This window comes from Hypanus sabinus, chromosome 8 (genome assembly GCF_030144855.1).
Source record: "Hypanus sabinus isolate sHypSab1 chromosome 8, sHypSab1.hap1, whole genome shotgun sequence".
NCBI classification, from domain to species: Eukaryota; Metazoa; Chordata; class Chondrichthyes; order Myliobatiformes; family Dasyatidae; genus Hypanus; species Hypanus sabinus.
Window position 1 is genome coordinate 78,167,216 of NC_082713.1, and position 27,833 is coordinate 78,195,048.

General features: G+C 41.6%; 1 protein-coding gene across 3 annotated transcripts; it reads left to right on the plus strand.

The window, feature by feature from the left end:
- On the plus strand, window positions 1-27,628 carry LOC132398251 (interferon-inducible GTPase 5-like). 3 transcript variants are annotated; one of them, XM_059977390.1, is made up of 4 exons: window positions 1-19; window positions 6,657-6,786; window positions 8,655-8,786; window positions 25,838-27,628. In XM_059977390.1, the coding sequence occupies exons 3-4, from the start codon at window positions 8,767-8,769 to the stop codon at window positions 27,033-27,035; spliced, it is 1,218 nt and encodes a 405-aa protein (XP_059833373.1). In that variant the 5' UTR covers window positions 1-19; window positions 6,657-6,786; window positions 8,655-8,766; the 3' UTR covers window positions 27,036-27,628. The 3 variants fall into 3 exon arrangements, with proteins under 3 accessions (XP_059833373.1, XP_059833372.1, XP_059833375.1); XM_059977389.1 differs by lacking the exon at window positions 1-19 and adding an exon at window positions 6,053-6,192; XM_059977392.1 differs by lacking the exons at window positions 1-19; window positions 6,657-6,786 and adding an exon at window positions 6,829-8,513.
- The last annotated feature ends 205 nt before the right edge of the window (window positions 27,629-27,833 follow it).

Sequence of the window (27,833 nt, forward strand, 5' to 3'; positions counted from 1 at the left end):
ACTACAAGCTTTTCTGCTGGTAAGTAGCTGAAGGAAATGGAATATAAATTATACCATTTCTTCATCATAATCACAGCTGATAGATTCATGGAAACTAATGCAAAACTCTCCTTACAGATTAAACAGCAGGGGAAGAGTTTCTATTTTGCCTGCTGTGAGTTTGAAGTAATTTTATTCCACAAGGAAGCCGCAAAGGGTAATTTACAAAGCAGTTACAGGAGAAGATCTGGACTAACGTGTAAGAAAATTGGTAGAAGCAGGGATTTGTGAACCACCACTGTTCTTTATATCTAGTTTTGAGCAGTATTGGTACATTGTCATGAGGATTGGCATATGCCATTAGATTCAAATTAAATATATAAAAATATAGGTCTGGTCCGCAGGCTGTGAAATTGGAGAAAGGTCAATTTTGAAGGTATCAGAAATGATTTAGCAAGGGTGTATTGGGACAGGCAGTTTTCTGTCAAATATGTACTTGGTAAGTGGGAGACCGTCAAAAGTGAATTTTGAGAGTTCAAAACTTGTATGAGCCTGTTGGAATAAAAGGTAAAAGATAACAATTGTTGTATTGTAGGGAACCTTGATTTTCAAGAGATACTGAGACTCTGGTAAAGAGAAAACAGGAGGTGCTTAGCAGGAATAGGAAAGCAGAAACAAATTAGGTGCTTATGAGAAATGCTAGAAAACTTACAAAAGAAACCATTAATGCTAAAAGAATGCATGAAATTGCTCTAGCAGACAAGGTGAAGGAGAATCCTAAGGGATTCTACAGATATGGTAAGAGCTAAAGGATGGCAAGAGGCAAAATTGGTCCCCTGGAAGACGAGAATAGTAATCTATATGAGGAGCCAAACAGATGGGGGATATCTTCAATGAATTCTTTGCATCTGTATTTACTCAGGAGATGGATACAGAGTCTATAGAAGTGAGGCAAAGCCCCATCAACTTTATGGACCCTGTATGAAATACAGAGGAAGAGGTGTTTGCTATCCTCAGGAACTTCAGGGTCGATAAATCCCCAGGACCTGACAATGTGTTCCCTCAAACCCTACAGAAGGCAATTGCAGAAATTGCCGAAGCCCTAGCAAAGTTATTTAGATCATCATTAGCCATAGGAGGTACCAGATGATTGGAGGATAGCCAATGTTGTTCTGTTGTTTAAAAGTCTCTAAACATAAAGCAGGAAGTTATACGTGAGTGAGGCCGACATCAGTTGTGGGAAAATTATTGGAAGATATTCAAATGGACCAGGTATATAACTATTAGATAGACATGGACTGATTAGGTAGTCAGGTAGTCAGATAATACAGATACAGATTCTGTATCACTGTCGCCAATCACCTTTCCAGCTCTTCGCTTCATCCCACCGCCTCTGGCCTTCTCCTATCATTTCGCATTTACCCCTCCCCTCACTACTTTCAAATCTCTTACTATCTTTCCTTTCGATTAGTCCTGACGAAGGGTCTCGGCCCGAAACATCGACAGTGCTTCTCCCTATAGATGCTGCCTGGCCTACTGTGTTCCACCAGCATTTTGTGTGTGTTGTTTGAATTTCCAGCATCTGCAGATTTCCTCGTGTTTGCTTGGACAAAGTAAGTACTTTTGATTCTGATGGTTCTGGTAACCACTTCCCTGATTGGAGTGTGGTAAACAATCCATAAGCAGGGTGGGTGAGATCCTTCATGATGTTACTGGCCCTTTTCTGGCACCTTTCTGTATCCACTCTTTGTCCTTGATGGTAGGTAAGCTGGTGCTGGTGATATGTTAGCCAGTTTTGACTACCCTTTGTAGAACCTCCCTGTCTGCCACAGTTTCCATATCATGCAGTGATGTAGATGTTATCTAGTCCACATCTGTAGAATGAGGACTTGAGTGTGGATGTGCATAATCCAGTTGTTTTCAGCATCTTATGATACTTTCTTGTGCAAATGGATTCCGATACTCCTCACTTGTAGATCCCAGTAAGTACAGATTGCCAAAAACTGCTCCTCCACAATCTCCATCAGCACAGGAACACCACAGGGATGTGTATATAGACCCCTGAAATAGTTGTGTTAAATGTATGACTGTGTAGCGAAGTACACTCAAACACCTTATACAAGTTTGCAAAGGACACCACTGTTGTGGGCTGTTTCAAAGGGGCTGATGATTCAGCACACTGGAGAGAGGTTCTAAATTTGGCCCGGAAGCGTAATACCAACAATCACTCACTCAATGGCAATAAGACCAAGGAACTGATTGTAAACTTCATGGGAGGGAAACCAGAGGTCCATGAGCCAGTAATCATCGCAGGATTGGAGGTGGAGAGGGTCAGTTACTGTTAATTCCTGGGTGTCACTGCTTTAGAGGACCCATCCTGGACACATCATATAAATATTATTGTGAAGGAAGCTTGACAGAATTTTGCACAGGTTCAGCATGACATTGAAAACCTTGACAAACTTCTACAAATGTGTGGTCAAATCCAGAATCAGTTTTATTGTCACTGACATGTGACGTGAAAATTATTAACTTAGCAGCAGCAGTTCAACGCAATACATAATTTAACAGAGTAATAATAATAATAATAAATAAAGTTAAAAAATAAATGAAATTAAAAATACAATAATAAATAATCAAGAAAATTAATTACATATATTGAATAGATTCTTTAAATCGTGTCAAAAAAAATACTGTATATTAAAAATAAAGCTAGGTTGTGTCCAAAGATTCAATGCCAATATAAGAATTAGCATTGGGGTGGGGGGAACCAAAATCCTGGGAGGGAGCCAAATCACAAACAAGAGAAAATCTGCAGATGCTGGAGATTTGAGCAACACACACAACATGCTGGAGGAATTCAGCAGGCCAGGCAGCACCTATGGAAAAAAATACAAAGTGTCCTGCTGAAAGGTTTTGGCCTGAAATGTCGACTGTACTTTTTTCCATAGATGCAGCCTGGTTTGCTGAGTTCCTTCAGTATTTTGTATGTGATCCTGGAAGGGAGGTTTGCTAATGCTATTGCAGAGGGTTTAATCTAGATTTGCAGGGGGATGGGAACCGAAGTGGAGAAACAGAAGATGGCACAGAAGTAGAGACAGCTTGCGGAGAGTTTGTGAGGAAGCACAGACAAATGTTAGAGCAAAGGTGCACTCAGCCAGGTGGTTTGAGATGTGTTTACTTTAATGAAAGTAGTATCATATACAAGGTGGTTGAATTTAGAGTGTGGATCAATATGTGGATCTATGACTTGGATGTCTTAGGGGTAGGAATGGCTGCTGAATGTGCTGGTCTCTAGAAGTTTCAAAAAGGACAGGAAGGGAGGCAAAAGAAGTGGGGGCATGGCATTGCTAATCAGGGATAGTATCACAGCTGCAGCAAAAGAGGAACTCAAGTAGAGTGATTTTAACTTTCCTAACATTGACTGGCATCTCCTCAAAACAAGTGGTTTCAATGGGGTGGAGTTTGTTAGCTGTGTTCAGGAAGGTTTCCTGACATAATATGTAAATAAGCAAACTAAAGAAGAGGCTGTACTTGCTCTGGTATTAGGCAATGAACCTAGTCAGGTGTCAGATCTATCGAGGGATGAGCATTTTGGAGGCAGTGATCACAACTCTATCTCTTTTACCATAGCACTGGCGAAGGTTAGCAGCAGACAATTTAGGAAAACATTTAAATGATTTAGGGGGAAATATGATGCTGTTAGGCAGAAATTTGGAAGTATAAATTGGGAGGAGATGTTCTCGGGAATTGCACAGCAGAAATGCAGCAAAAATGTGCAGGGAACATTTGCATGATGTTCTGCATAGGTATGTTCCATTGAGGCAGGAAAAGGATGGTACATTAAAAGAACCATGGTGTACACAGGATGTAGAAAATCTAATTAAGAAGGAAAGAATAGCTTAGCAAATGTTCAAGAAACTAGGTACTGTTAGAGGTCAAGAAAATTTCAAGGTTGACAGGAAGGAGCATAAGAATCTAATTAGGATAGTTAGAAGGGGCCTGGTGAGGGCCTTGGTGAAGAGGAATAACGAAAACCTCAAGGCATTCTACAATCATCTGAAGAGCCGTGTGAAAATAGGACCAATCTGGTGCAATAGTAGAACCATGTGCATGGAGTCAGAGGAAGTAGCGGAGGTAATTAATGAATACTTTGCTTCAGTATTCACCGGGGAAAAGTTTCTTGACAATTGTGGGGATAACCTATAGCAGACTGTAACACTTGAGCATATAGACATTAAGAAAGGGGATGGGCTGGAGCTTTTGAAAAGTATTAAGTCAGATAAGTCACCAGGTCTGGATGAGGTATACCCCAGGCTACTGTGGGAAGTGAGGGAGAGATTTGCTAAGCCTCTGACGATGATCTTTGCATCATCAACAGAGATGGGAGAAGTGCCAGAACATTGGAGGGTTGCAAATGTTGTTCCCTTGTTCAAGAAAGGGAGTAGAGGTAACCCAGGAAATTTTTGACCACTGAGTCTGACTTCAGTGGTGGACAAGTTGTTGCAGAAGAATATGAGCATTTTGAGAGACATAATCTGATTAGGGATAATCAGCCTGACTTTAAGCAGTACAGGTTATGCCTTACAATCATGATTGAACCCTTGAGGATGTAACAAAATACATTGATCCAGGTAGGACAGTGAATGTAGTGTACATGGATTTCTGTAAAGCATTTGATAAGGTTCCCAGTGCAAGGTCCTTTCAGAAAGTAAGGAGACATAGGATTTAAGGAGACCATGCTTTGTGGATCCAGAATTGGCTTGCCAATAGAAGGCAAAGGGTGGTTGTATATGTTCAAATTCTGCATGGAGGTCAGTGACCAGTGGCATTCTGTAGAGCTCTGTTCTGGGATCCTTCCTGTTCGTGATTTTTATAAATAACCTGGATGAGGAAGTAGAAGGGTGGGTTAGTACGTTTGCTGATGACACAAAGGTTGGGGGTTTTGCAGATAGTCTGGAGATTTGTCAGAAGTTGCAGCAGGACATCAATAGGATGTCCATTCAGAAAGTAAGGAGGCATAGAATTCAAGGAGACCTTGATCCAAAATTGGCTTGCCCATAGAAGGCAAAGGGCTGAAAAGTAGCAGATGGAATTCAAACCAGGTAAGTGTGAAGTGGTTTATTTTGGTAAGTTAACTTTGAAGACAGAATATAATATGAATGGCAAGACACTTGCCAGTGCGATGGATCAGAGAAGATCTTCTACACAGGACGTTCAAACCTGCTACACAGTTTAACAGTGTTGTTAAGAAGGCTTATGGTGTGCTGGCCTTCCTCAACTGTGTGATTGAGTTCAAGCGCCGTGAGGTAATGTGACAGCTATATAAAACCATAGGCAGACCCCATTTGGAGTATTCTGCTCAGTTCTGGTCATCTCACTACAAGAAGGATATGGATACTATAGGGAGAGTGCTGAGGAGATTTACAAGGATGGTGCCTTGACTGGAGAGGATGCCTTATGAGAATAGGTTGAGTGAACTTGGCCTTCTCTCCTTGGAGTGACAGTGGATGAGTGGAGACATTATAGAGGTGTATAAGATGATGAGCGGTGTTGACCGTGTGGACAGCTGGGCTGAAATAGCTAACATGAGGGGCATAGTTTTAAGGTGTTTGGAGGTAGTACAGAGGGTATCTCAGAGGTAATTTTTTTTACAGAAAGTGTGAGTGTGTGTGGAATGCACTGCCGGCGATGGTGGTAGAGGTCAATACAATGGGATTTTTTAAGAGACCCTTCCATAGGTACATGCAATAGAGGGCTATACATTAGGAAAATCCTAGGCAGTTTCTGGATTAGGTTAGATGATCAGCCCTTTAATGTGCTGTAGATTTCTATGTTCTATATTCTATGTTCTATGCTAATAATCTCAGGATTGTATGTGGTGACATATATGTATTCTGATAATAAATTTTCCTTTGAACTTTAGAAATTAGAGGCGTTGGTGAACTTTTCTGATTGTGCAGGATGTGGTCGGAGACCTTGAAAAGATTTGTAAGATGTGCACGCCTGGGATTTCGAAACTGCTCGCAGCTTCCAGTCCCTTGCGGCAGATGTAAACAGGGTGTAACTGGTGCGAGTTCTCCTGAAGTCAATAATCTCCTCGTTTGTCTTGTTGACCTCTAGAGGAAGAAGTTGTTAGCCTGGCACCTGGCCTGGAATTAACATTATGGAGATGTGCTCAGCGAGATCAAGATGAGGGAGTGGGGTGGTTTTGTAAGTACCGTGTCTGCTTGTATAAACATGGTCGAACCTAGTGGCCATAATGACGTGTTACTGGAATTTGGGTAAAATCTCCTGTAACCAGTTAGGATACTCCCCGCTGAGTATCTATAGAAGTTTGTCTCTCACATTATTTTGGTTTTATAGAAGTCCCTCGCGTGCTATTCAACTCTTCATGTTGCCCATCAAACCGCAGGACCTTTGATTGCTTTAGGTAGTCGGCTGCGGTAAAGTATTCTAAACGTAGATGACTGCCTGAAGAATTCAGAAATGTATACATTGATGGGCATGCGGGTAAGGGTATATTGCAGGAATCTAATAAAGAGCATTCTGTAAGTACAGAGTTTCTAAGTGCACTGTCAGCACTCTTGACACACCCAACCAACAGAATGAAAAAGAAGTCACCCGGCAACAAGTAATTACATACATATCTTTATTTCTTATTGGATAACACACAGCGATCTGTCCAATCGATGAGAGGTACACAGTGTGAAGGAGAGATGAAGCACAGAAATACAAATCGCAACGGACTTCTGATCAAAGCGGACATTCACTGACGGAGCCTTCTTGATCAAAGATCCGGTGCAGGTAAAGACAAGAATCTGAATGACAAACTGAGTCTATTTATTACTTTTATAGATGTTAATCTATTATAGATTGAAACAATTCTGGACAGCGTACCCTACCTGTTTATAAGCAAGGTCTCGTTGTAAACGACCGTAAATCCAATATACAGCGCGAACAATTTGAGAAACCTCCTGAACCGGTGTTACTTTTCTGTCCTTTTTACTGGCGTGTAGGGATTTTACATCGGGGATCTGCAGGTTTCTGAGTAAAACTGAAGTTGAGCATGTAACAATAGCAGCAAACTGCCCTAAATTTATGATAAAGAGGTTCGGGTGTTTCCAGGGAACGAGAGCTGAAGCAAATCACGATTCAGAGTGACCCAGGATGCTGCAAACAAGACAGCAGCTTATTGCAAACCGCCCAGAAAACAAGTGAGGAAACAACAATTTTCTGTTTACGCAAACGCGAGAAAATATGCAGGTGCTGGAAATTCAAGCAACTCACACAAAATGCAGGAGGAACGCAGCATCTATAGGACGAAGTACAGTTGATGTTTCGGGCCGAGCCCATTCGTCAGTCCCCGTTTACGTTTAGTTAACTTTTCCAGCCTGTCTGACTATTCCCGGCATTGAATGAGATGTCATCACAAGACCGCTTAAAACAAGGTACAGATGGATTAACAAAAGCATCTGACCCGCGTTCTTTGTGGAGAAGTTGTGGAGGCCCAAGCGTTTGTGGGCTCGTCTCTCAAGTTTCAATACCACCGGGTGCCAATGGAAAGATGGTACACAGTTCATATGGAAAGGTCCAGCCAGCCAGAGGACAGTGACCTTGGAAGTTGTTCGAGCCATCTGACAGAGCGCTGCAACGATGTTTCGTTGTAGACAACCTGAAGTGGACGGTGTGTGGGGTCGGTCGTTCCGCAAAGGAAAGTTGAGAGCTAAAACACACTGCCCCGACCTCACTAGTTCCAGTCAGCAGCGTTCTTAGCCGGATAAGCAGTGGAATCGCTAAAGCACAGAATTCATTGATTGAGTGTGTGCCTTCAGGTTCCTGTACCTCCTTCCTGATGAGGAGCAATGAAAAGAGGGCAAGTCTTGGGTGTTAGGGTTCCTTAATGTTGTTTGCCGCATTTCGGAGGCATCGCCCCTTGAAGAAGTGCTGGTTGCTGGGTAGGCTACTGCCCATGATGGAGCTTACTGAGTTTACAACTTTATGCAGCTTATGTTAATCGTATGCAGTGGCTCCTCCCGACCAGCCGGCGATGCAGCCAGTTAGAATTTACTCTCTGGTGTAACATTGTCTCACTCTATTCTAACTCATCAATGCTTTATGGATACAACACTGAAACATCTCATCCTCTTGATTTAGTTTGGTATTTAATTTTATTATTTTCTGTAATAACGAGATAGAATTTCAATAAATCATCTTTTTATTTTAATTTAATTGCTATTTCCCTGACAGCTGCTGTCCAGAAAAATAACATCTTTCTATGAATTGCTTGGACTGTGAGTGCAAATTTTTATTTTCCCCGAAGTGATTGCCACTGTCTTTCCACCGAGACAGCAAGTGGTACCTTGCAGCACAAGGGTTTCTGTCACTGCATGGCAAGGTAGCAACTGACTTATGTTTGAGAGTCCAGACAACCTCTATTTCTTGAGTTTTATGATAAGTTTTTCTTCCTTGGTACATTGAGAAGGAAGCACGACTGCCCTCACAATCACTTTCTTCAGGTTGACTAAGGCAAGGTGAGTCAATGCAGTTGCATATTTTCAAGTTGCATGCCTAAAACCAACACTTAGTAAGAATGATTGTGTGATTTGCCTCAGAGTGTTGGATATGTCTGCTATTAAAACAAAACACACCTCCTTCTCTGTCATCTCTTCTAGAAGTAGAAAAATCACAGAAGGAAAGTCAAAAAGGCTCCCCAGAGCATCCATTTAAAGCCCTGTAGGCACCAGATCATTATACACGCCAGCCAACAAAAGACGGAGATCAGGAATGGGAGGGTCAAGCTCCAGGTAGGTCGGAAATTACGGACTTTGTTTCTTCCCAGCTCTCCTGCGTGAACAAAACCTGCCAGAGCAGATGCCGTACAGTGTTCAGCTTTCTCTTTAGAACAAGGCAGATCTGGATCTCTGGCAGATTAAATCCTTTTTATTTGTTTTTGAGATATGGACATGGACATCAAGAACATCATAGAGTAGGGTACATGGCTGGCACAACATTGTGGGCCAAAGGGCCTGTAATGTGCTGTAGATTTCTATGTTTCTGTGTAACAGCAGTTATTACAAGTTTCTAACAGCCTGTGAGCATGTGGCTGGGACCTGCCTTCTTGAAAAACTGCATTGTGGATCAATCTGATCCCATCTTGGGGTTGGCTCACAATTTCATCACAGTAGACCTGGCAACATAAAAGAAGCAACAATAGCTTTCCTCATAAGCATGGTGCATGATGGAGATGAAGATACATGAGGAAATGTTACCTCATACTAAAGCCCTGGTCCATTCTCTTAGTGGACATTTTATTGTAGAATAGCATAAACAGCCAGCATGATTAAATCTTGCAAGTATGATTCAATGTTTTGGGCAGCATATGGTGTACCAGTCCAACTTCTTAAGTGCTGCTGGAGCTTGATTCACTGTAGGAAAGTGAGGGGTAATCCTGCATTCTTGAGACTTCTGCCTCACAGGTATTAGAAGGCCTTGGGGTGTCAAGAAATAAGTCACTCACTGGAGGATACTGTTACAAGAATTATCCTTTGTAAAAATTATCAGTGAGGCACAGAGAATTTGTAATTACCAACAATAACTTTTATTTTCTCAATTAAAAAGTACGTGGGTTCACAAACTACCTACATGCGTGAAAACTACAGGAATCCCTGACCCTCCATAAACAGTCAATGAAGAGAAAAGCTATTACCCAAGAATGGAGTCTATGCTGGCCAGGCATTCCTCTTGGTCCCAATCTCCACATGTGGGGTCATCCATGTCTGTGATGGCTGGTCTCTGGTTACTGTAGAGTTATTGCCCCTGTGTATTTGGAGTTCCTGACTCTTGTACTCTTTCTCTTCAATTGAACTGTTGGATCTCTATCCCATTGGCTCAAGCTCACCTGAGCTATCTGGTTCACCTTCTTACTCGTCATTGTACAGGGCTACAACTAAGATTGGTTCTGCCCACCCCAGCCTTGTGTATGAGTCTTTCAACTCTGACTGGTCTGAACCAGTTAAATGAGGCAACCCAGACAGAGTGATGAGATTACCGATTGCTTCTTTGGTAGGTCTGGCATGTTACATAATAAGTAGCTACTCCTCCAAAGATGGTCTCAGACTTAGCAGGTCATTACCTGAAGCTTCCTGTGTTCACATTCAATTGCTCTGTTTAGATTATCTAAGAGCAAGAATCAGTTCAGAATCCACAAAACGGAGGGAAGAAAGATAACTAGTTTGTCTGCTTCCCTGTCCTTCATTAGACTGTAGATTCTTCTATCCAACATCGCCCTCCTCTTACCTTGGAGTTACTTATCTTAGGATCATTATCCTCCTCTCAAACAGTTGAACCCCAGCAGATGCACAACACTTGCATTCTATAAAGAATATTAGCATTTACTTACTAAATTCACACATTTTATACTGACAATCATCTCTGCTGTTTCATTAAAGCATTATCCTCAATTTTTTCCATTATTTCGGCCTTCCAACTTTTCAGTTGATATACATTGAGTAAGACAATTATCAGGGTACATAAAATTAATAAATTTTACAACAGCATGTGATATTATTCTTACCCACAGATAAATTTGAACATTTGTCCCCAATTGGAAATCTTAATCCAAAAGCCTGGTTGTTCAATATTTCATTTGCCTTACCAGCATGTGTTTTTAATTACTTTAGTGTGTTTAGTTCATTGATGAATTATCTCTCTGGCCCCCTCCACAACACGTGTCCAGTCTGCAGTCAAGTGATGAATTGGTGGCAATTCAGTAACAACATAGTGCTACAGATATTCATCTGTATCAGTGTGTTGGATCTTGAAGTTCTCCTTCATACAAGTTTGAGTCCTCTATTTCTCCTTTTCTGGACCACATTACCCATGTCAGTTGAGAAGATATGCTTTTTATTTTTGTTCAATGAGTGTTTTCCAAGCAATGATATAACTGTTGACACATTTGTCCGCTGCACTGGCTCTGGATCAAGACTGACCATGACCATGACCATGACCAATGCCTGTAACACACAAGGGTATTATCTGTTATTCTTCCCAGTTTAAATCTTAAATTATTTTAAGACCATATTTTCTATTTGCTTTGTAGACTATCCAATCTGGCCTCCCAATTGTCTTTGGACTCAAAGCATCCATTTTTCCTCACCCAATATTGTTTCCAGATAGGAGGGACAAGCACTGTCATATCTTCCTTTTCTCTTGATTTTTTTTTTTGACAAATCTTCCCTGGTTCTCAGGATGAGGGAACTGAAAATCACCCCCTTCATCGGACCTTCCCCATCTTCATGGTAGAGTTGTTTCATCCTCCAGTCTCCCAGATCACGGCTATCATGTACATCAATTGTTACATGCTGATGGTGATAACGTTCCTTTTTTTCCCCACCAATTTCAGCTGGTTGATATGTTGGCAACCACTTTGATCTGGAGAAGTCAGTACTTTGTACATTGAAGGACTTCATAGGGCCCTGCAAACTTTGGATTTAAAAAGGAGGTGGGTTGATATATTCTAATCATCACTCTTTGTCCTGGGCTTAATTCTATGGGACTGACTTTTGAGGAAAAGTAGGCTTTACTCTGTTGCTTTTTCTTTCCTTTTTGGTGGGCTGCCACATAATTGGCCTGTCTCACTGTCTCTACCAATTATTATACACACTTTTCTGATACAATCCTGTTGATTTTGGGTTCTGACAAATCTAATCCTAACAACTCCTCCAATCCTGTCGTGTCTGTTCCGGTCATGAATTTATACGGGACTTAACCAGTTGATGATGTCACTGTATTCCTTATTATTAGCAAGGCACAAGGCAAAACTACTTGCCATGTTGTTCATGGTCCATGTTGTCGCACCATTTGTGCAATCATATTTTTTAGTGTTTGATTCATCCTTTTCACAATTCTACTTGACTGTGGTCTATAAGTTGTTGGAAATCTCTGCTTAATCCCTAAAAGTGCCATGACATCTTGAATTACCTAGGCCATGAAGTGTGTGTCTTGATCCAATTCGCTACTCCAGGGTAGTCCCCAGCGAGTGAATATCCGTTCCAATAAGATTTTTGCATGGCCTCTTGCTGTGTTTGTCTTAGCCGAGAAAGCTTCCACCCACGTCATAAAGGTTTCTATTACTATCAGAATATACTGTATTTGTATCCTCCTGAGGTGACTGGCAAGTGGCCAACATAATTTATCTGCAAATTAGTTCAAGGCCCTTCCACTGGTTTGGTGTGTCAAAGGGCTCCTTTCTTTACATTTCTTTCAGGATTATATTGTGCACAAATCAAGTATTTTTTGACATAATGCTCCACATCATCCTTCATCCTAGGCTGCCAACACACCTCCTTTCTTTTTTTCCAGGGTGCCTTCAGCTCATTGGTGTCCCCATATTTCATGGTACCAATGGATCATCTGGTTTCTTCCTCCCTATGGAATCACAAGCTTTCCTTCATGAAGGTCAACTCCATCTTTGACAAACACTCCCTTATGCTCTTTGTATCTTTCAACGCTGCACCCTCTATCAATTTTTAAAATTCATTATCTTTCTACTGCTCCTCTGTTAAATCCATAACCTTTATCTGTTGTTCTTTCTGCCTCCCAATCTCCCCAATCTGTGGTTGCCATTCCTGCCCAAGTAAAGCACCTTGCCTTGCCAATTTGTCAGTCTTTCCCTCGGGAGATAATTTAGAGCAGGCTTTCAGCTTTATGACTCCATATTCCTTTCCCTTTACCTCTTAAATATGCATTGTAATAAAGCAGCAGATGGGAAGGGTTTCCCGTCAGCTGAAACAAACCTTCTGGCTTCCCACAGAGGCAAATATTCTGTAAGGCTATTACAAACGTATAGGCTAACAGAGTGTATGACTGACCCTGGCAGAAAACATTCTGGCTGGTTGATCACATACTCAGGCCAATTCTGCTGCCTGTGCACTTATGGTTTTGGGTAACCTTAAAGCTATACTATATAATTCCTGACCATGTTCACCGTCTACATATATGCCACACCCAATTCTCTTCTCACAATCCTGTACTGATCAGGAGCGACCTACAAAAATAATTAAAATGGGGCTTTTCTTTTTCCGTTGTATTTTTATTTTCAGGCATTACTTTATCAGACCTGCTTCCACTCCTTCCTGTTTTTTTGATACAATTGGTACTTTGGGTTCATTTGCTCTCATAACTTGACACTCATGTTCACTTCCTTGGTACACCAGATTATCGGCTAACATGGAGGTAGTGTTTACTTGTTTTACATTAATATTTCTTCCTTGCAGCTGCAATGTCCATCGAGCAATTCTGTTGTGGCTTACTGAACCATTTTTAATTCTTCTATCTAACAGTCATTGTATAGGGATATGTTCTGTCAGTCTTGTAAGTGGATTACATCTCACTCTATGTAGGCAAAACATTGTAAAGCCCAGAAAACAGCGAACAAGTGTTTTTCACTTACATTATACCCCTGTTCTACTGGTGAGAGCATGTGTGATGTATGCACTACTGGTCTTAACTTCCCATGTGTCTCCTCTAATAGCATGGCTGAGAGTGTGGTATCATTTGTAGCCACTTGCAATGAGAATGGCCCATTCAAATTTGGAGTTTTTAAAGCAAGTGCAGTGGCCAACGCTTGCTTCAGAGCAGTGATGGCTTGATCTGTCCTGATTTTCATTCCCATGCCACATTCTTTTTCAGTAACTCCATTAAAGGAACTGCTTTAGTGGAAAATCCATCAATGTGATCCTTACAGTAGCCTAGCAGCCCCAGAAAGGACTATAGCTCTTTTAGGTCTCAGGGAATAGGGGAGTTTCATAACTGATTCTACTCTTTACTTATCCATTTCTCTTTTTCCCAGGTCAAGATCATTCCCAAATAACTAACTTGCTGTTTCATCACCTGTTCTCTTTTAGGGTATACCTTTGTTCCCAATGCAAGTAATAATTGCAGCAGTTCTGTCAATAGCTGACAAAGTTCCTGCTTGGTTTCAGTCTGAAAAAGTAGATTATTTACATATTGTACCAAGCACTCGGGTTTTGAAAAGTGTTTTAACCCCTTCCCTAAGCACTGGAGAAATATAGATGGGGAACTATGGAACTCCTATGGCAGGACAGTCCATGTATACTGCTGAACCTGAATGATAAATGCAAACTTGTATTGACACTCTCGTTCTAGTGGGGTCAACCAAAATCCATTATTTATGTCTAAAACTGAATCATTGTGCTCTTTCATTTTATTTGACCACAGTCTATGAGTTAGTTGCTACAGTTAGGGCTGTGAACGGGGTTACTTTACTCAGCTCTCGATAGTCTATTGTCAACCTCCAACTACCATCTGGTTTCCTCATTGGCCATATTGGTAAGTTATTCACGGAGGCTGCTGGCCTCAGTGCCCCTTGTTATACCATCTCTGTATCTTACCTACATCTTCCTCTGCTTTTTTTGGAAACCTATATTGCTTCTGTGGTTTCAAGTTGGGACCTTGTATACACACAATGTCAGCCATCTTTCCGCAGTCATGCTTGTGCCATGCAAATGCCCCCGAGTTTTGTGCAATAATTTGATGCACCATCTGCCCTGGATGAGACTAGGATTCAGGGCCAGGGCTAGGACTAAGACAAGGAATGTGGGACCAGGACAAGGAACTTGGAACTAGGTGCCTGGGCTAGGACTCTGAGCCACAGACTGGACAGGGACCCGGAACCTGAGTCTTGACTTGGGCTCGGACCCCGGATCTAGGCGAGGTCGAGACGTGGCTACAGGACTGGAGGTGGAACTCCTGCACAGGACAAGGCACATGGACAGGACGAGAATACAAAGCCATGACTTGGACAAGACAAGGTTCTAGGACTTGGTTTGGACAGGAAGAGGCACCAGAACTGGATGAGGACACGAAGCTCAGACTTGGACAGGGAACACGGTACTCCAGAACAGAGCCTGGACAAGGACCCAGAACCTAGGTCTTGGTTGGAACTAGGAACCCGGGTCTAGGCGAGGACAAGATGTGGGTACAGGTCATGGCGTGGCTACAGGACAGGACAAGACACATGGATGGGATGAGACTCATTGACGGGATGAGAACACGAAGCCTTGACTAGGTCTTGGGAGACAGGAAACACAGAGCCTAATTCTTGGGCAGGATGCAGATCTCCTGGGCAGGCAAGGCCTCAGGCAAGTTTACAGAAGGGAAGGGAAGGGACAAGTCTGGCCAGGAATCCTCAGTTTGCAGAGGTATTTATATGCCAGCGCAAAATGAGAATCAGGTGCATCAATTAAGATACACCAATGGTACCAGGGAAAACAGGAAAAACCGGAATAAGGATCGATGAACTGGACCGTGAACTGGAATGTGGATTTCATGGACCGGACCATGACAATTAGTGGTGTTGACAGTGGTCAGGGATCCTCCAGTGTCCCATAAAAAGATAACAGGGCCTCTGACCCTATGACTCACTAGAGGTCTTCCAGTTTCATCCTGCCTTGTGTCACACATCCATGTTGGTGAGGCCTGACACCGTCATTGAAGCTCAGGGTACAATTCCCTGGATGGTGGTGTCTCCACCTTTGTTATTTTGTGGGCTCCATTTTTCTGACCCCTCCAAGGGCAAACCACATGGCTGTTTTCTTGTCTCAGGTTCAGACATTCTCTCGTAAAGTGTCTCTCTTGACCATGGTTATAACATTTAATTACTCCACCTTAAGTTCTCCCTATTACTGGCCCTGTTCCATTTCCTCTGCCCTTCCTTGCCCCTTGACAACGTGGCAGGGAAGCACTCGGCGTGGATCCCCTGCCCTCATTTCTCCAGGTAGTTGCCTGACTTTTAACAGCTATCACCATCCTATTAGAGTTTAGATGGTCTTTGCATCTCCTTTCCCCACACTCCATTCATTTTCCTCAGTACCCATGCCTCAGTATGTATGGGTTCAGAAGGATCAAATATTTCCAGTGCCTTATCAGATTCACCTATACAGTGAGATACCAGTGTCCTCAATCATCTGTTTGAGGCCTTTGGTCCAAACTGAACTCGATCTAATGCTGTTCCATAAACCCCTTGGAACACCATCCATAAACGAAATGCAAATACAGTGGAATGTTCACCTCTCCTCTGGTAACACTTGGCTAATGCATCTACTGGGTCCCCTCTGTTAACACACATAACAGTCAATATTGTGTTCTTTGGTTCCCCCACCATGTCGTTGGCAAAGCTGAGTGTATATTTGGATGCAAAATCATTATAATCAGTTTCCTTTCCTCGGAGTCATCTAGGCCATGTATTACTCTGACTAGTGGTTTGGAAAAGCTCTCGAGGATAGTCTCCGAGCATACATGTCCCGATATCTTTAGCAATATCTCTAAACAGTGTGGTGTATGTTATATTCTGATTTGGATTTGCTCCCCCTGCTCCCCCCTCCCTGATAGTAACAAGGGGTGCCAATCGTGCAGACGATAGCACTGGCTCCTGTTGGTAGGGTGTTGGTGGCAGATCCTCGGAAAATAATGCTTCATAATTATTGTAACCTTATCTAGTAGCTTCATTTGCTAAATCATGTCAATCAATGTCTCCATATTTAGCTTCCACCCCCTTTTCAGATCCAAAGCACATATTATTCCTTGCTGTGCAGCAAGTTGGTCCTGCAAGTTTTGAATCTGCTTGAAACACTTTGCATGATCGTTAGTGTTACCCTTCCATTCCTGTGTTGATTTCTGAATCACACTCATAGCTGTTTTTAAATCACTGCACGGTTTCCTTAATACTTCCAGTTCCTCCTTCACCAATTTGGTTACTTCCTCTAGTTTACTTTTTTCATTAAGTAAGCTCTCACACTTCAATTGAAACTGGTTCATATGCATCGACCATGCTTCTATGACCCTGTATATCAGTAACCCTTTCTCTAAATGTTTCCAGTTCCTTTTGGAGCCTTTTGTGTTCACCTTCTAACCTTTCTTGCTTGGCTTCTACTTGATGCTGATATTCTAAAATTTCCTACCTTAACCTATCTCACTCGGCTTCTGCTTTATGACGACATTTGTTTTCTGATTCTAATTTGTGCCATTCTGCCTTAGCATTTTGTCATTATTCTAACAAATCCTCAATTAAACAGCCAAATAGTTGGCTGGTTTTGTAATTGTTTAAACTTCCTGCTCAATAGCTTCCCTTGAGCAATTTTCCACAGGGCGTCTCCAGCAGTTTTCCCTACACAGCCAGGGTGTGACTCTTCATGTTGTGACCATTTCCCCAACATGTATTTCTGGAGGCATCCTCTCCAATCAAAACAATCTAATTCCTCTGGACTTGCAGAATTTCCTGTATTTTTCATCCTGGGTTGGTAACGCCCATCTCCCCGGTGCCAGACTTCTCTGTACCTCACTCACGTGGTCCGACTCGAGTCTCCCGCTGAACAAAGATTTATTTTCGATACCCCACCCATGGACGCCAATTCTGTTACAAGAATTACCCCTTGTAATAATGATCAGAGGCACAGAGATCTGTATTTACAGACAGATAACTTTTGTCTCAACTAAAAAGCATGTGGGTTCACAAATCTCCTAACTGTGTGCATCCTCCTAGAATCCCTGAACAGTCAAAGAAGAGAAAAGGTATTACACGGGAAAGGAGTTGACGCTGGCCAGGCATTCCTCAAAGTCCCGATCTTCACTTGTCCGTGGCATCCTCCTTATCCACAATGGTTGATCTCTGGCTGCTGGAGAGTTATCACCCCTGTGTCTTTGCTCCTGACTCTTATAGTGTTCCTCATCAATTGAACTGTTGGATCTCCATCTCATTGGCTCATGGTCACCTGACCTACCTGAGTCACCTTCTTACTGGTCATTGTAGAGGGCCACAATCAATATTGTTTCATGGTTCTGCCACCCCAGCCTTATGTGTTTCAGTCTTTCAACTCTGACTGGTCGAAACCCGTTAAATGAGGCAACTCAGACAGAGTGATGAAATTACCAATTGCTTGTTTGGTAGGTCTGGCATTTCACATAATAAGTAGCTACTCCTCCAAGAAGGGTCTCAAATTTAGCAGGTAATTACCTGAAGTTCCTCTTGTCCACATTCAGTTGCTCTGATTAGATAGTCCTAGAGCAATAATCAATTCAAACAGCTACTTCTTTGAGAATGGCCTTAGGTTTCGCAGTCATTACCTGAAGCATCCTGTGTCCACATTAAGTTGCTCTTATTAGATTATCCAAGAGCAAAAATCAGTTCAAAGTCCACAAATTGGGGGGGGGGGGAACAAAGACAACTGGTTTGTCTGCTTCCCCTGTCCTTGATTAGACTGTAGTTCCTTCTGGCCAACAATGTCAGGACTTTGACCTTATTGATTCCTCTTCTGACCACCATTTTCATTTTTCTGGTCTTGCCAAATACTTGATCAGTGAGGAATTTAGCTACAATACTGAAATGAAGTGCTTAGATTCTCCTCTGGAGATTTTTTAGTTGAATGAGTTTCACCACTGTTTTGGTTATTCTCTACCTGAATGCTTCTTACCCCTTTCATATTTTCAAGTCACTCTCTCTCTGTTATTTCTAATTGACTTGGTGACTTAAGAATCTGGAAATATTCAGGCCATGAGATTTTTCATAGCTCCAGAACAGTCAACCTTTTATTCCTTCTGTTATATATCTTTCATCAGGCCAACATGTTCCCAGTCACCTCATCACCCAATGGATTCTTTTGAATGTAGGGGAGAGTGAGTGGCCCATGGGAAACAGATTGTCACAGAGAAAGATCGCAATCTCCATCCAAACAATACAGAAAGAATTAAACCCACTTTACTGGATGCATGAGCCAGCTGCCTTAACTGAAGTACCATAGAGTCACCTCACTGTCTGTTGTTACGTTATATGGAGGTAGGAAATGGTATATTTTCATTGTGAGTGAAATTGAATTTTGTCCTTCAGCAAAGATCAAACTTTTGACCCTGTAGTGAAAGGAAGTCATCCATAAGGCACTAAAGATGGTTGGCTTGGCAATGAGTTGAATCATCTGTAACAACCTGCATCTCTGGTTCAATCCTTTGCCTTGGTTCTGTCCTCAGAAATTGGAACATTCTCTTTGTGATCAAATGGGTTTACTGAGCTGCTGCGATTTCTCTCATTTCTCAACAAAATACAAGTTGTAATGTTAGTTGGCCAATGTAAACAGTTGGTTTGTAGGTTAGTTGAAGGTAAATAAAAGGTTGTCTCAGTTGATAGACAGGCATGAAATGAATAATAGGTTGCTTCGAATTAAGTGGAATGAAGATATTGCTGAGGGCCAGTCTACTCAGTGGGATGGATAACTTACTGTCTTGGAAAGGAGAAGAAAATGCAGAACAAATGAAGATGCAAAAGAGCAACAAACACAACCATCATTGTTTAGACCATAAGGCATAGGAGCAGAATTTACCCCATCGTGTCTGCTCTGCCATTCAATCATAATGGAATTATTATTTTTCTCAACCCCATTCTCCTGCTTTCTCTCCCTGATCTTTTATGACCTTACTAATCAAGAGCTAGTCAACTTCCACTTTAAATACTGTATACCCAATGACATTGCTTCCACTACTGTCTGTGGCATTGAATTTCACAGATTCACCATCCTCTGACTAAAAAGATTCCTCTTCTCCATTCTAAATGGATGGCCTTGTGTTCGAAGGCTGTGACCTGTGGAAACGGACGCTGGAGTTACTGGAAATGTCTCCTCTGTATCCACCATAACCAGGCTTTCATTATTTGGTAAACTCTCCACAATTCTTCTAAACTCTCATGAATACAGGCCCAGAGCTACCAACCATTTCTCAGACATTAACTCTTTCATTCCCTGGGACATCTTCATAAATATCCTCTGGCCCCTCTACAATACTAGCAAATCCATTCAGAGATACAGGGCCCAAAAACTGCTCACACTACTCCAAGTACGGTTTGATCAATGCCATATAAAGCCTCTGCGTCACATCCTTCCTATAATTATTCTAGTCCTCTCAAAATCAATACTAACATTGCATTTACCTTCCTTACCACTGACTTAACCTGCACGTTAACTGTTAGGGATTCCTGCACAGGGACACCAAAGTCTCTTTGCTCCTCTGATTTATTAATTTGTTCTATGTTTACAAATAGTCTTCCCCTTTATTCCTGCTACCAAAATGCATGACCATACACTTCACTACACTGTATTCTATCTGCCACTTCTTTGCCCATTTTATGTATTACCTTTATTCCCACTCTTTATTTTATGGCAGTCAACCAATCATCTATTTGTGCTAGTTTTTTTTTCCTGGGATCTTAGCTCATCTTGTTTCCAGCCTTCTATGCAGCATCTTGTCAAAGGCCTTCTGAAAATGCAAGTAAACAACATGTACTGTCTCTCCTTTATCTATCGTGCCTGTTATTTTCTCAAACAATTCCAACAGATATGTCTGTCAAGATTTCCATTCAGGAAACTATTCAGAGTTCTGCCTATTTATCATGAGAAGGACTTAAACCAATTAGGCAAATAGGTGAAGAATTAGCAAATGGAATACAGCTTCAGCAAGTATGTGGTCATGTGCTTTGGTAATAACAATAAAAGTATAGACTATGTTATAAATGGGGAGAAAATCCAAATATTGGGAGTCATTGGGATGGATTCCCTAAAGGTTAGTTTGAAGGTTGAGTCCGTGTCGAGGAAAGCAAATGCAGTGCTAGCATTCATTTTGAAAGGCCCAGAATATAAAACCAAGGATGTAATGCTGAAGCCTAACAAGGCATTGGTGAAGCCCCCTTTATGTATTGTGAGAAGTTTTGGACCGTTTATTTAAAAAAGGATGTGCTGACACTGGAAAAGGCTTAGAGAAAGTTCATGAGAATGATTCTAGGAATGAAAGGATGAATGTTTGAGGAGCGCTTGATGGCTGCGAGTCTGTATTTGCTGGAATTTAGAAGAATGAGGGTGAATGTTATTGAATTGTATTGAATGTTGAAATGCTTCGATATAATAGACATGGAGAAGATGTTTTCTATGGTTGGGGGGGTGTCTAGACCAAAGGGCATAGAGTCAGAATAGAAGGGCGTTAATTTACAATGTAGATGAGGAGGAATTTCTTTACCCAAAATTCATTACCACAGGCATCTGTGCAAGCCAGGTTGTTGGGTGTATTTATGGAGGTGGTTCTTGTTTAGTCAGGGCATGGAAGCTATGGGTAGAAGGCAGGAGAATTGAGTTGAAAGGGAAATGGATCAGTTATGGCAGTGCAAACTTGTAGGGGCAAATATATCTAATTCTTCTCTTATGTCTTGTGCTCTAATTATTCCCTGAAACTCCAGCCATTACTGTTCTATCTTCCCTGCTAGTATCGCCTTCAGAGGAACTTTGGCCAACTCTTCTCTCATGCTTCTATTTTCCTTTATTTAACTCCATTAGTGATACATCCAATTTTATCTTCTCCTTCTCAAACTGCAGATGTGTTCTATACTAGTAGGATGACTGTCTCCTAAAGGTTCCTTTACCTGAGGCCCCTTAATCAAATCTGATTGACAATGCAACACCCAATCCAGATTTGTCTTTTCCCTCACGACCAGAAGTTGCTTGAAAAAGCCATTTTTTTTTTTTTTAGGCATTCTACAAATTCCTTCTCTTCGGATCCAGTACCAAAGTGATTTTCCAATAAACCTGCATATCTTAATCTCCCTAGACCATAACATTACCCTTTCCTATCTCCCATTGCAATTCCCATTGCATTACTCTACACACTGCATCCACAAAGGAAACAGCCTTATGAAGGACCCCATGCAATGCTCATACAATCTCTTCTCCCTCCTGCTGTCTGGGAAAAGACTCCAAAGCATTCGGGCTCTCACGGCCAAACTATGTAACAGTTTCAAATCTCTTACCATCTTTCCTTTCGGTTAGTCCTGGTGAAGGGTCTTGGCCCGAAATGTCGACAGCGCTTCTCCCTATAGATGCTGCCTGGCCTGCTGTGTTCCATCAACATTTTGTGTCTGTTGTTGTTATGTAACAGTTTCTTCCCCCAAGCTGTCAGACTCCTCAATACCTGAAGCCTGGACTAACACCTTGCCCTACTGTCCTGTTTATTATTTATCGTAATGCCTGCACTGTTTTTGTGCACTTCATGCATTCCTGTGTAGGTCTGTAGTCTAGTGTAGCTCTCTCTGTGTTGTTTTTTTTATTTATTTATTCATTTATTCATTCATTCATTCATTCATTCATTCATTCACATTGTTCAGTCTAGTTTTTGTACTGTGTCATGTAACACCATGGTCCTGAGAAACGTTGCCTCATTTTCACTACGCACGGTACCAGCAGTCATGGTCAAAATGACAATAAAAGTGACTTGACTTGTACCGCACACCATTGCTTCCGTTTGGAGGCCTCTATTTAGCTCCCATCGGGGTCTTTTTTTTGATATACCCTTACAGATTCCTAACTCTACCAACAAGTATTCTCCATCTTCCTGTCATATGCTCTCTTTTTTAAGTGACTTGATTTATTTGTTTTAACCAATAAAGCCTTCCTAACCTCTCTGCTTAGCTGCCTGTCCTTTCAAAATGAAGTGCATCCTTGGTTGTTAACCTCCCAGCTGTGATCTTTCAGCTATAACCCAGTGATGCCCACATTGTACCTGGCAATTTGTAATTGTGCTATCAGGTCATCTACTTTATTATATATACATCATGTATTCAAATATAACAGATTCAGTACTGTATTCACTACTGTTTTCAATTTTATCTCCATGTTGTCCAAAGATGATTACTTATCCCTTTCTAAACTTTATCTTATTAATTATTCTGGAGATTTCTGTAAATTCTCCTACATTCTCCGTTCCTTTAATGTTATTCTCACGCTTCCAGCATGTTAAACCAGCCACTACTATTTAGTTTAAAGCCCTAACCACAGCCTTAGCCATGTGATTTGTCAGGACCCTGGTCCCAGCATTGTTCAGGTGGAGCCTGAACCATTGGAACAGCTCCCTTTCTCCAAAACTCGTTCCACAAGTTCAAACCCACTTCTTCCACATCAAACATTGACAACACATTTAGCTTTCTGATCTGATTACCCTGTGCAAGTTTGCATGTTGCTCAGATAGCAATCCTCTTGTTCCTGCCTTTTAATCTAGTCTGTGGCTTCTTAAATTCCCTCTATGGAACCTCCTACCTTATTCTTCCTACTTCGCTGCTATCCACATGGATGAATAAAATTGAAACTGACCCCTTCCCATGCCAAATTTCTCTGCAATTCAGATGAAGTGTACCAGACCCATGCAGTCCTGTTGAAGGGTTTCAGCCCTAAATGTCGACTGTACTTTCTTCCATAGATGCTGCCTGGCCTACTGCATTCTTCCAGCATTTTGTGTGTGGGGCAAGTTCAGGGGCTGAGACTCCTCCAGCACTCCCTCTTGGACCCTCCCTCTCTCAAGTGCTTCACTTGCAGTCACAACCTCATGCCCATAATCACAGAGCAATTAGTGCCCAGGTGACACTCTCCCTCCCTGATGCATCACGGTGTTTAAAGCTCAGATTCCAACTCCTCATATTTGAGCACAAGTTCCTCGAATAACTCACACTTGCTGCAGATTTGGTCACAAGGAACCACGATGGGGTGCACCAGCTCCCACATCACCTGCTCCTGCATCAGTATTTTACTTAATTTGTAACTGGGTATCCTTTTACTTAAGTATTTATGTACAGTACTGTACAAATATCATAGGAACCCTAGATAAATTATATATACCTGTGACCTTTGCTCATACTCAAGCTACTCACCTGTATTTCCTTACCAAAGACCCTGGACTACTCCACTGACCCACTCACAAAGCCAAACCAAAATCCCCTCCAGGACTTTGGTGTCCACCTGTTCCCACCAAAACCTCAATTCCTCAATAATGGCAGTTCTGCTTAAACCTCACTTTTTATTGCCTCGTGAAAGTCACACACAAGTAGATTTGCAGATTTACTCTCCCCCCATACAGATCTCACTATTGCTATTCCAAACTCCAGTTTATATGGACTACATCACTAACAGTTGGTATGAATTCTTCTTGGTGCCTGCTGAAAGATTGTGGTTCTTTTTTGCTGTACTCAATGAATTTTTAGCCTGGGATCAAGGAGAGTTTTCATTATGTATGGGAAGCAGTTTTCATGTCCACAATTGAGCTAAGTTGAAAATGAGGTTTGAAGATACAATTGTCCTGGAAAAATCCAAATTAGGCAAAGGTGGGCTGTGAATAAGTGCTTCCTGAGAGCCCGATCGTGGCAAGGCCCATTACTTTGTGATCTTTTATATTTTACAGATTTGATGTTATTAGCCGTACTGGATTTGACACACCTGAGCAAAGTTCTGGCTTGTGTAGATGCCTGCATTGAAAGCTAGTTTTAGAGCGAAGGTCTTCTGTACTATATCTTGGAAGTTGCTTGTTCTCATTGCCTTTATATTTATGTATTGCCATCTTCCCTTTGTTGGTATCATGTAGAGTGAATGGAAGTGTCTGTGTCCAGGTTCCGTGGTGGCATAGACCTGTATATCAAACAACATGCTTGTGAATATTTCAGCTATGCTTTTAGCACTTACGCCAGCTGAAGATGACCATGTTCTTGGAAACTGTCCTCTTTTCCCCTCAACTATTTCTCTGCAACATAATTCAGAGCTTATTGTGCTGAGACTAGATGATTGACTGTGGTATCAAAAGTTCAATTTATTATCAAAGTATGTACACAGAATACAACTGAGATTTTTCTTCTCCAGATAGCCATGAAAGAGAAAAAATTGCAGTCATTGAAAGAAAAGACATCAAACCACACTTTCACCCCCCACATGAAGAAAAAGAAACAAAATTCATAAGCCCTAAACCCCCAAAACCCTTCCTCACACAAAAACTAACAGGTCTCCTACCCAGGCATCTCAAACCACTCAAACAGGTCTCAAACCAATAACCCACAAGCTTTCCCTACAAAAAAAAAGTTGATGATTACAACAAACACCCAACCCCTCCTTCGCACACTAAATCTAATAGATTGCTTACATGGAGAAATGCCAAGAAAAACATCAGACCCAAATTACCAAACCCCTCCCTCACCCATAAAAACCTGCCAATCAGCAACAAGTAAAACAGAAAAACTGAAAGACACCAATAAATTGCCATCCACACTATTAATATCATATGCCTTGGCATTTCAAAATCAGCTTCCGTCAGAATTGAGGAGAGCGACAGTTCAAACTCATCCCTTTGTGGAGACTGACTGCTGAGCCAGCAGCTCCTGTGCAGTGATTGCTGATCCATGGAAAGTGTATCAAGGATTGAAGCATGCCAGGTCTGAAATGAGTTGTTTCCATTCCCATTGATGCATTGTACTGCCGACAGAACGCATCAACTGCATAGGAACCTCTGAAAACCACTCCTCTTCTGCACCCTATCAGACAATTACCCATGCCCTTCACAATATAGGGCTTCATGTGCTCCAAGTCACCATTCACTAACTTCAATACCAGTTTAGAGAGGCAAGAGTTTAAATAACCTTGTTCAACTGGGAGAGATGACATGGTGAAGCAACATGGGTGAATGGAAACGGAAACAAAATGGTAGAAGAATGTCAAGTTGCTGCTCTGTGGACCAACAAGCTTCATAAGCATGATGTCATGTCTATAATTAGTTAAATCAATGGTGGTTAAGCAAAGCCAAAACATTAACTTATTTATCCTTATGTACATTACTATACAAACTGTATAGATAGCTATTTGTTAGCAAATTCTAACAGCAAAGAGCGCTTTGGCCATTACTAGGATTGACATGAAGATGTTCTGTGAATGCCATGACATACAATATACTGCAAATGGAAACTGTTCAGTTGAGAACTTTAATGGAACATATTTTCTTTCAGTGAACAGGTGACAGAGACTGAGACCCCATCATTCTTCACACAGGAAGAACTGAGCAAACTGAAGTCTGATTTTGAAACAGGTGGGGTTGAAAAAGTTAAACCACTGATACAGAAGAAACTAACTGATCTGGACAAAACAGAGCTTAACGTTGCAGTGATGGGAGAAACAGGTGCAGGAAAATCCACCTTCATCAATGCCATGAGAGGACTTCAGAGCGATGATCCGGGAGCAGCTGAAGTTGGGAACACAGAAACAACAATGGAGCCAGCCAGGTACTCACATCCCACTCTGCCCAATGTTCGCTATTGGGACCTGCCAGGGATCGGATCTACACGATTCACAGCGGCTAAATATCTCACAGAAATGAGATTCAAAAGATATGATTTCTTTATCATAATCTCTGCTTGTCGATTCAGAGCAAATGATGTCAAACTTGCCAGGGAGATTAAACGGCTGGGGAAAAGGTTCTATTTTGTCCGCTCTAAGATTGATGCTGATCTTAAGTCCATGAGGGAAGACGATAAGGTTTTTAATAAAGAAGAAGTGCTAGATAAGATTCGGAGTGACTGTGAGAAGAAGTTGAAACAGGCAGGGATTCTGAATCCAGCAGTGTTCCTGATCGACAGTTTGAAAAAGATGTTTGATTTCAATCAGTTAAATGAAGAACTTGAACGTGATCTAAACAATGTAAAGAAAAGGATCTTTGTCCTGGCGCTGCCAAATCTAAGTGTGGAGATAGTCCAGAGGAAATATGAGATTCTGAATAAAGATATCTGGATTTTTGCAACACTCTCTGGGGGTTTGGGAGCGGTCCCAGTTCCCGGCTTCTCTCTCACTTGTGATATCGGAATATTGATTGGAGCCATTGTTCACTTCCGGAAATGCCTGGGTCTGGATGATACTTCTCTTCAAAGTCTGGCCAAGAGAGCAGGAAAACCTGTGGAAGAGCTGAAGGTGACATTAAAAGCTCCACTGCTGGGGAATATAACCCCAGATGTAATTATGATGATAGGTTGGGGTACTACTGCTGCTGCAGTTTCCCTTCTGGAAATTGCTCTCCACCATGTGCCAGTCATCGGTTCCATTTTTGGAGCAGGTTCATCATTTCTCATGACACTTAAGATGCTGAGTTGTGCACTAGATGATCTTAGAGAGAATGCAGAGAGAGTGGTGAAAGTTGCCTTTGAAACTGATTGAGCTGTATAAACATCTACCCAGTGAATTTATATCAGACCATAGTTAATATTTTTAATGAGGTTTAACACCAAATCTTGTTGTAATTCAACTCTATAATGTTCAGTTCTACTGCTTTAGTTACTGGCAATTTTTCCTTATCAATTACCTAAGGGGGTGGGAGGGAGGTTCTAAGCTGCAGCATTTGTTAGACCATTGTAAGATTAACAAAATGCTACTCTATCGATGAACATTAAAAATTAGCTGCATCTGCTTTCAGAAGTGTACACAGAAAATGTACTTGATAACTATTGGTCTATAGAAGGCACAGCTGGGTGGGTTGCTATTCAATAATCCTTACATTACTCAGCCAATTACTTGCATAATATATAATTGCATAGGCAAAATGATAGCTGATACTTGGGTGCAGTGAAAAGATGTCTGTATCAAGGTTGTAAACCATTGGTTGAAAGGTCAAGTGCCACCCCAACCACCTGTACTAACCTTTGATGTTAACTTACAGGGAAGATGTTCACAGCAAATCTTTGCTTATTGACCTGCTACATTTGACTTACATTCAAGAGAACCTCTAAATAATAAAAAACATCTTTGGAGAATTTGGGTCAAGATTCATGGTAATATCCTAGATCAATGATGGCCTTGCACATTTAGTTCTCAAATGAAATAGTCAAACAATTTTAGAGAATACTCCATTAAGCAGATTCTATGAGTTTCACATGATCACTTCTGGACAGTGTAAATTACTCATAACACATAAATTAAGGATTATTCTAAGTTGCTGTCAAAGGGGGGCACTGAAGG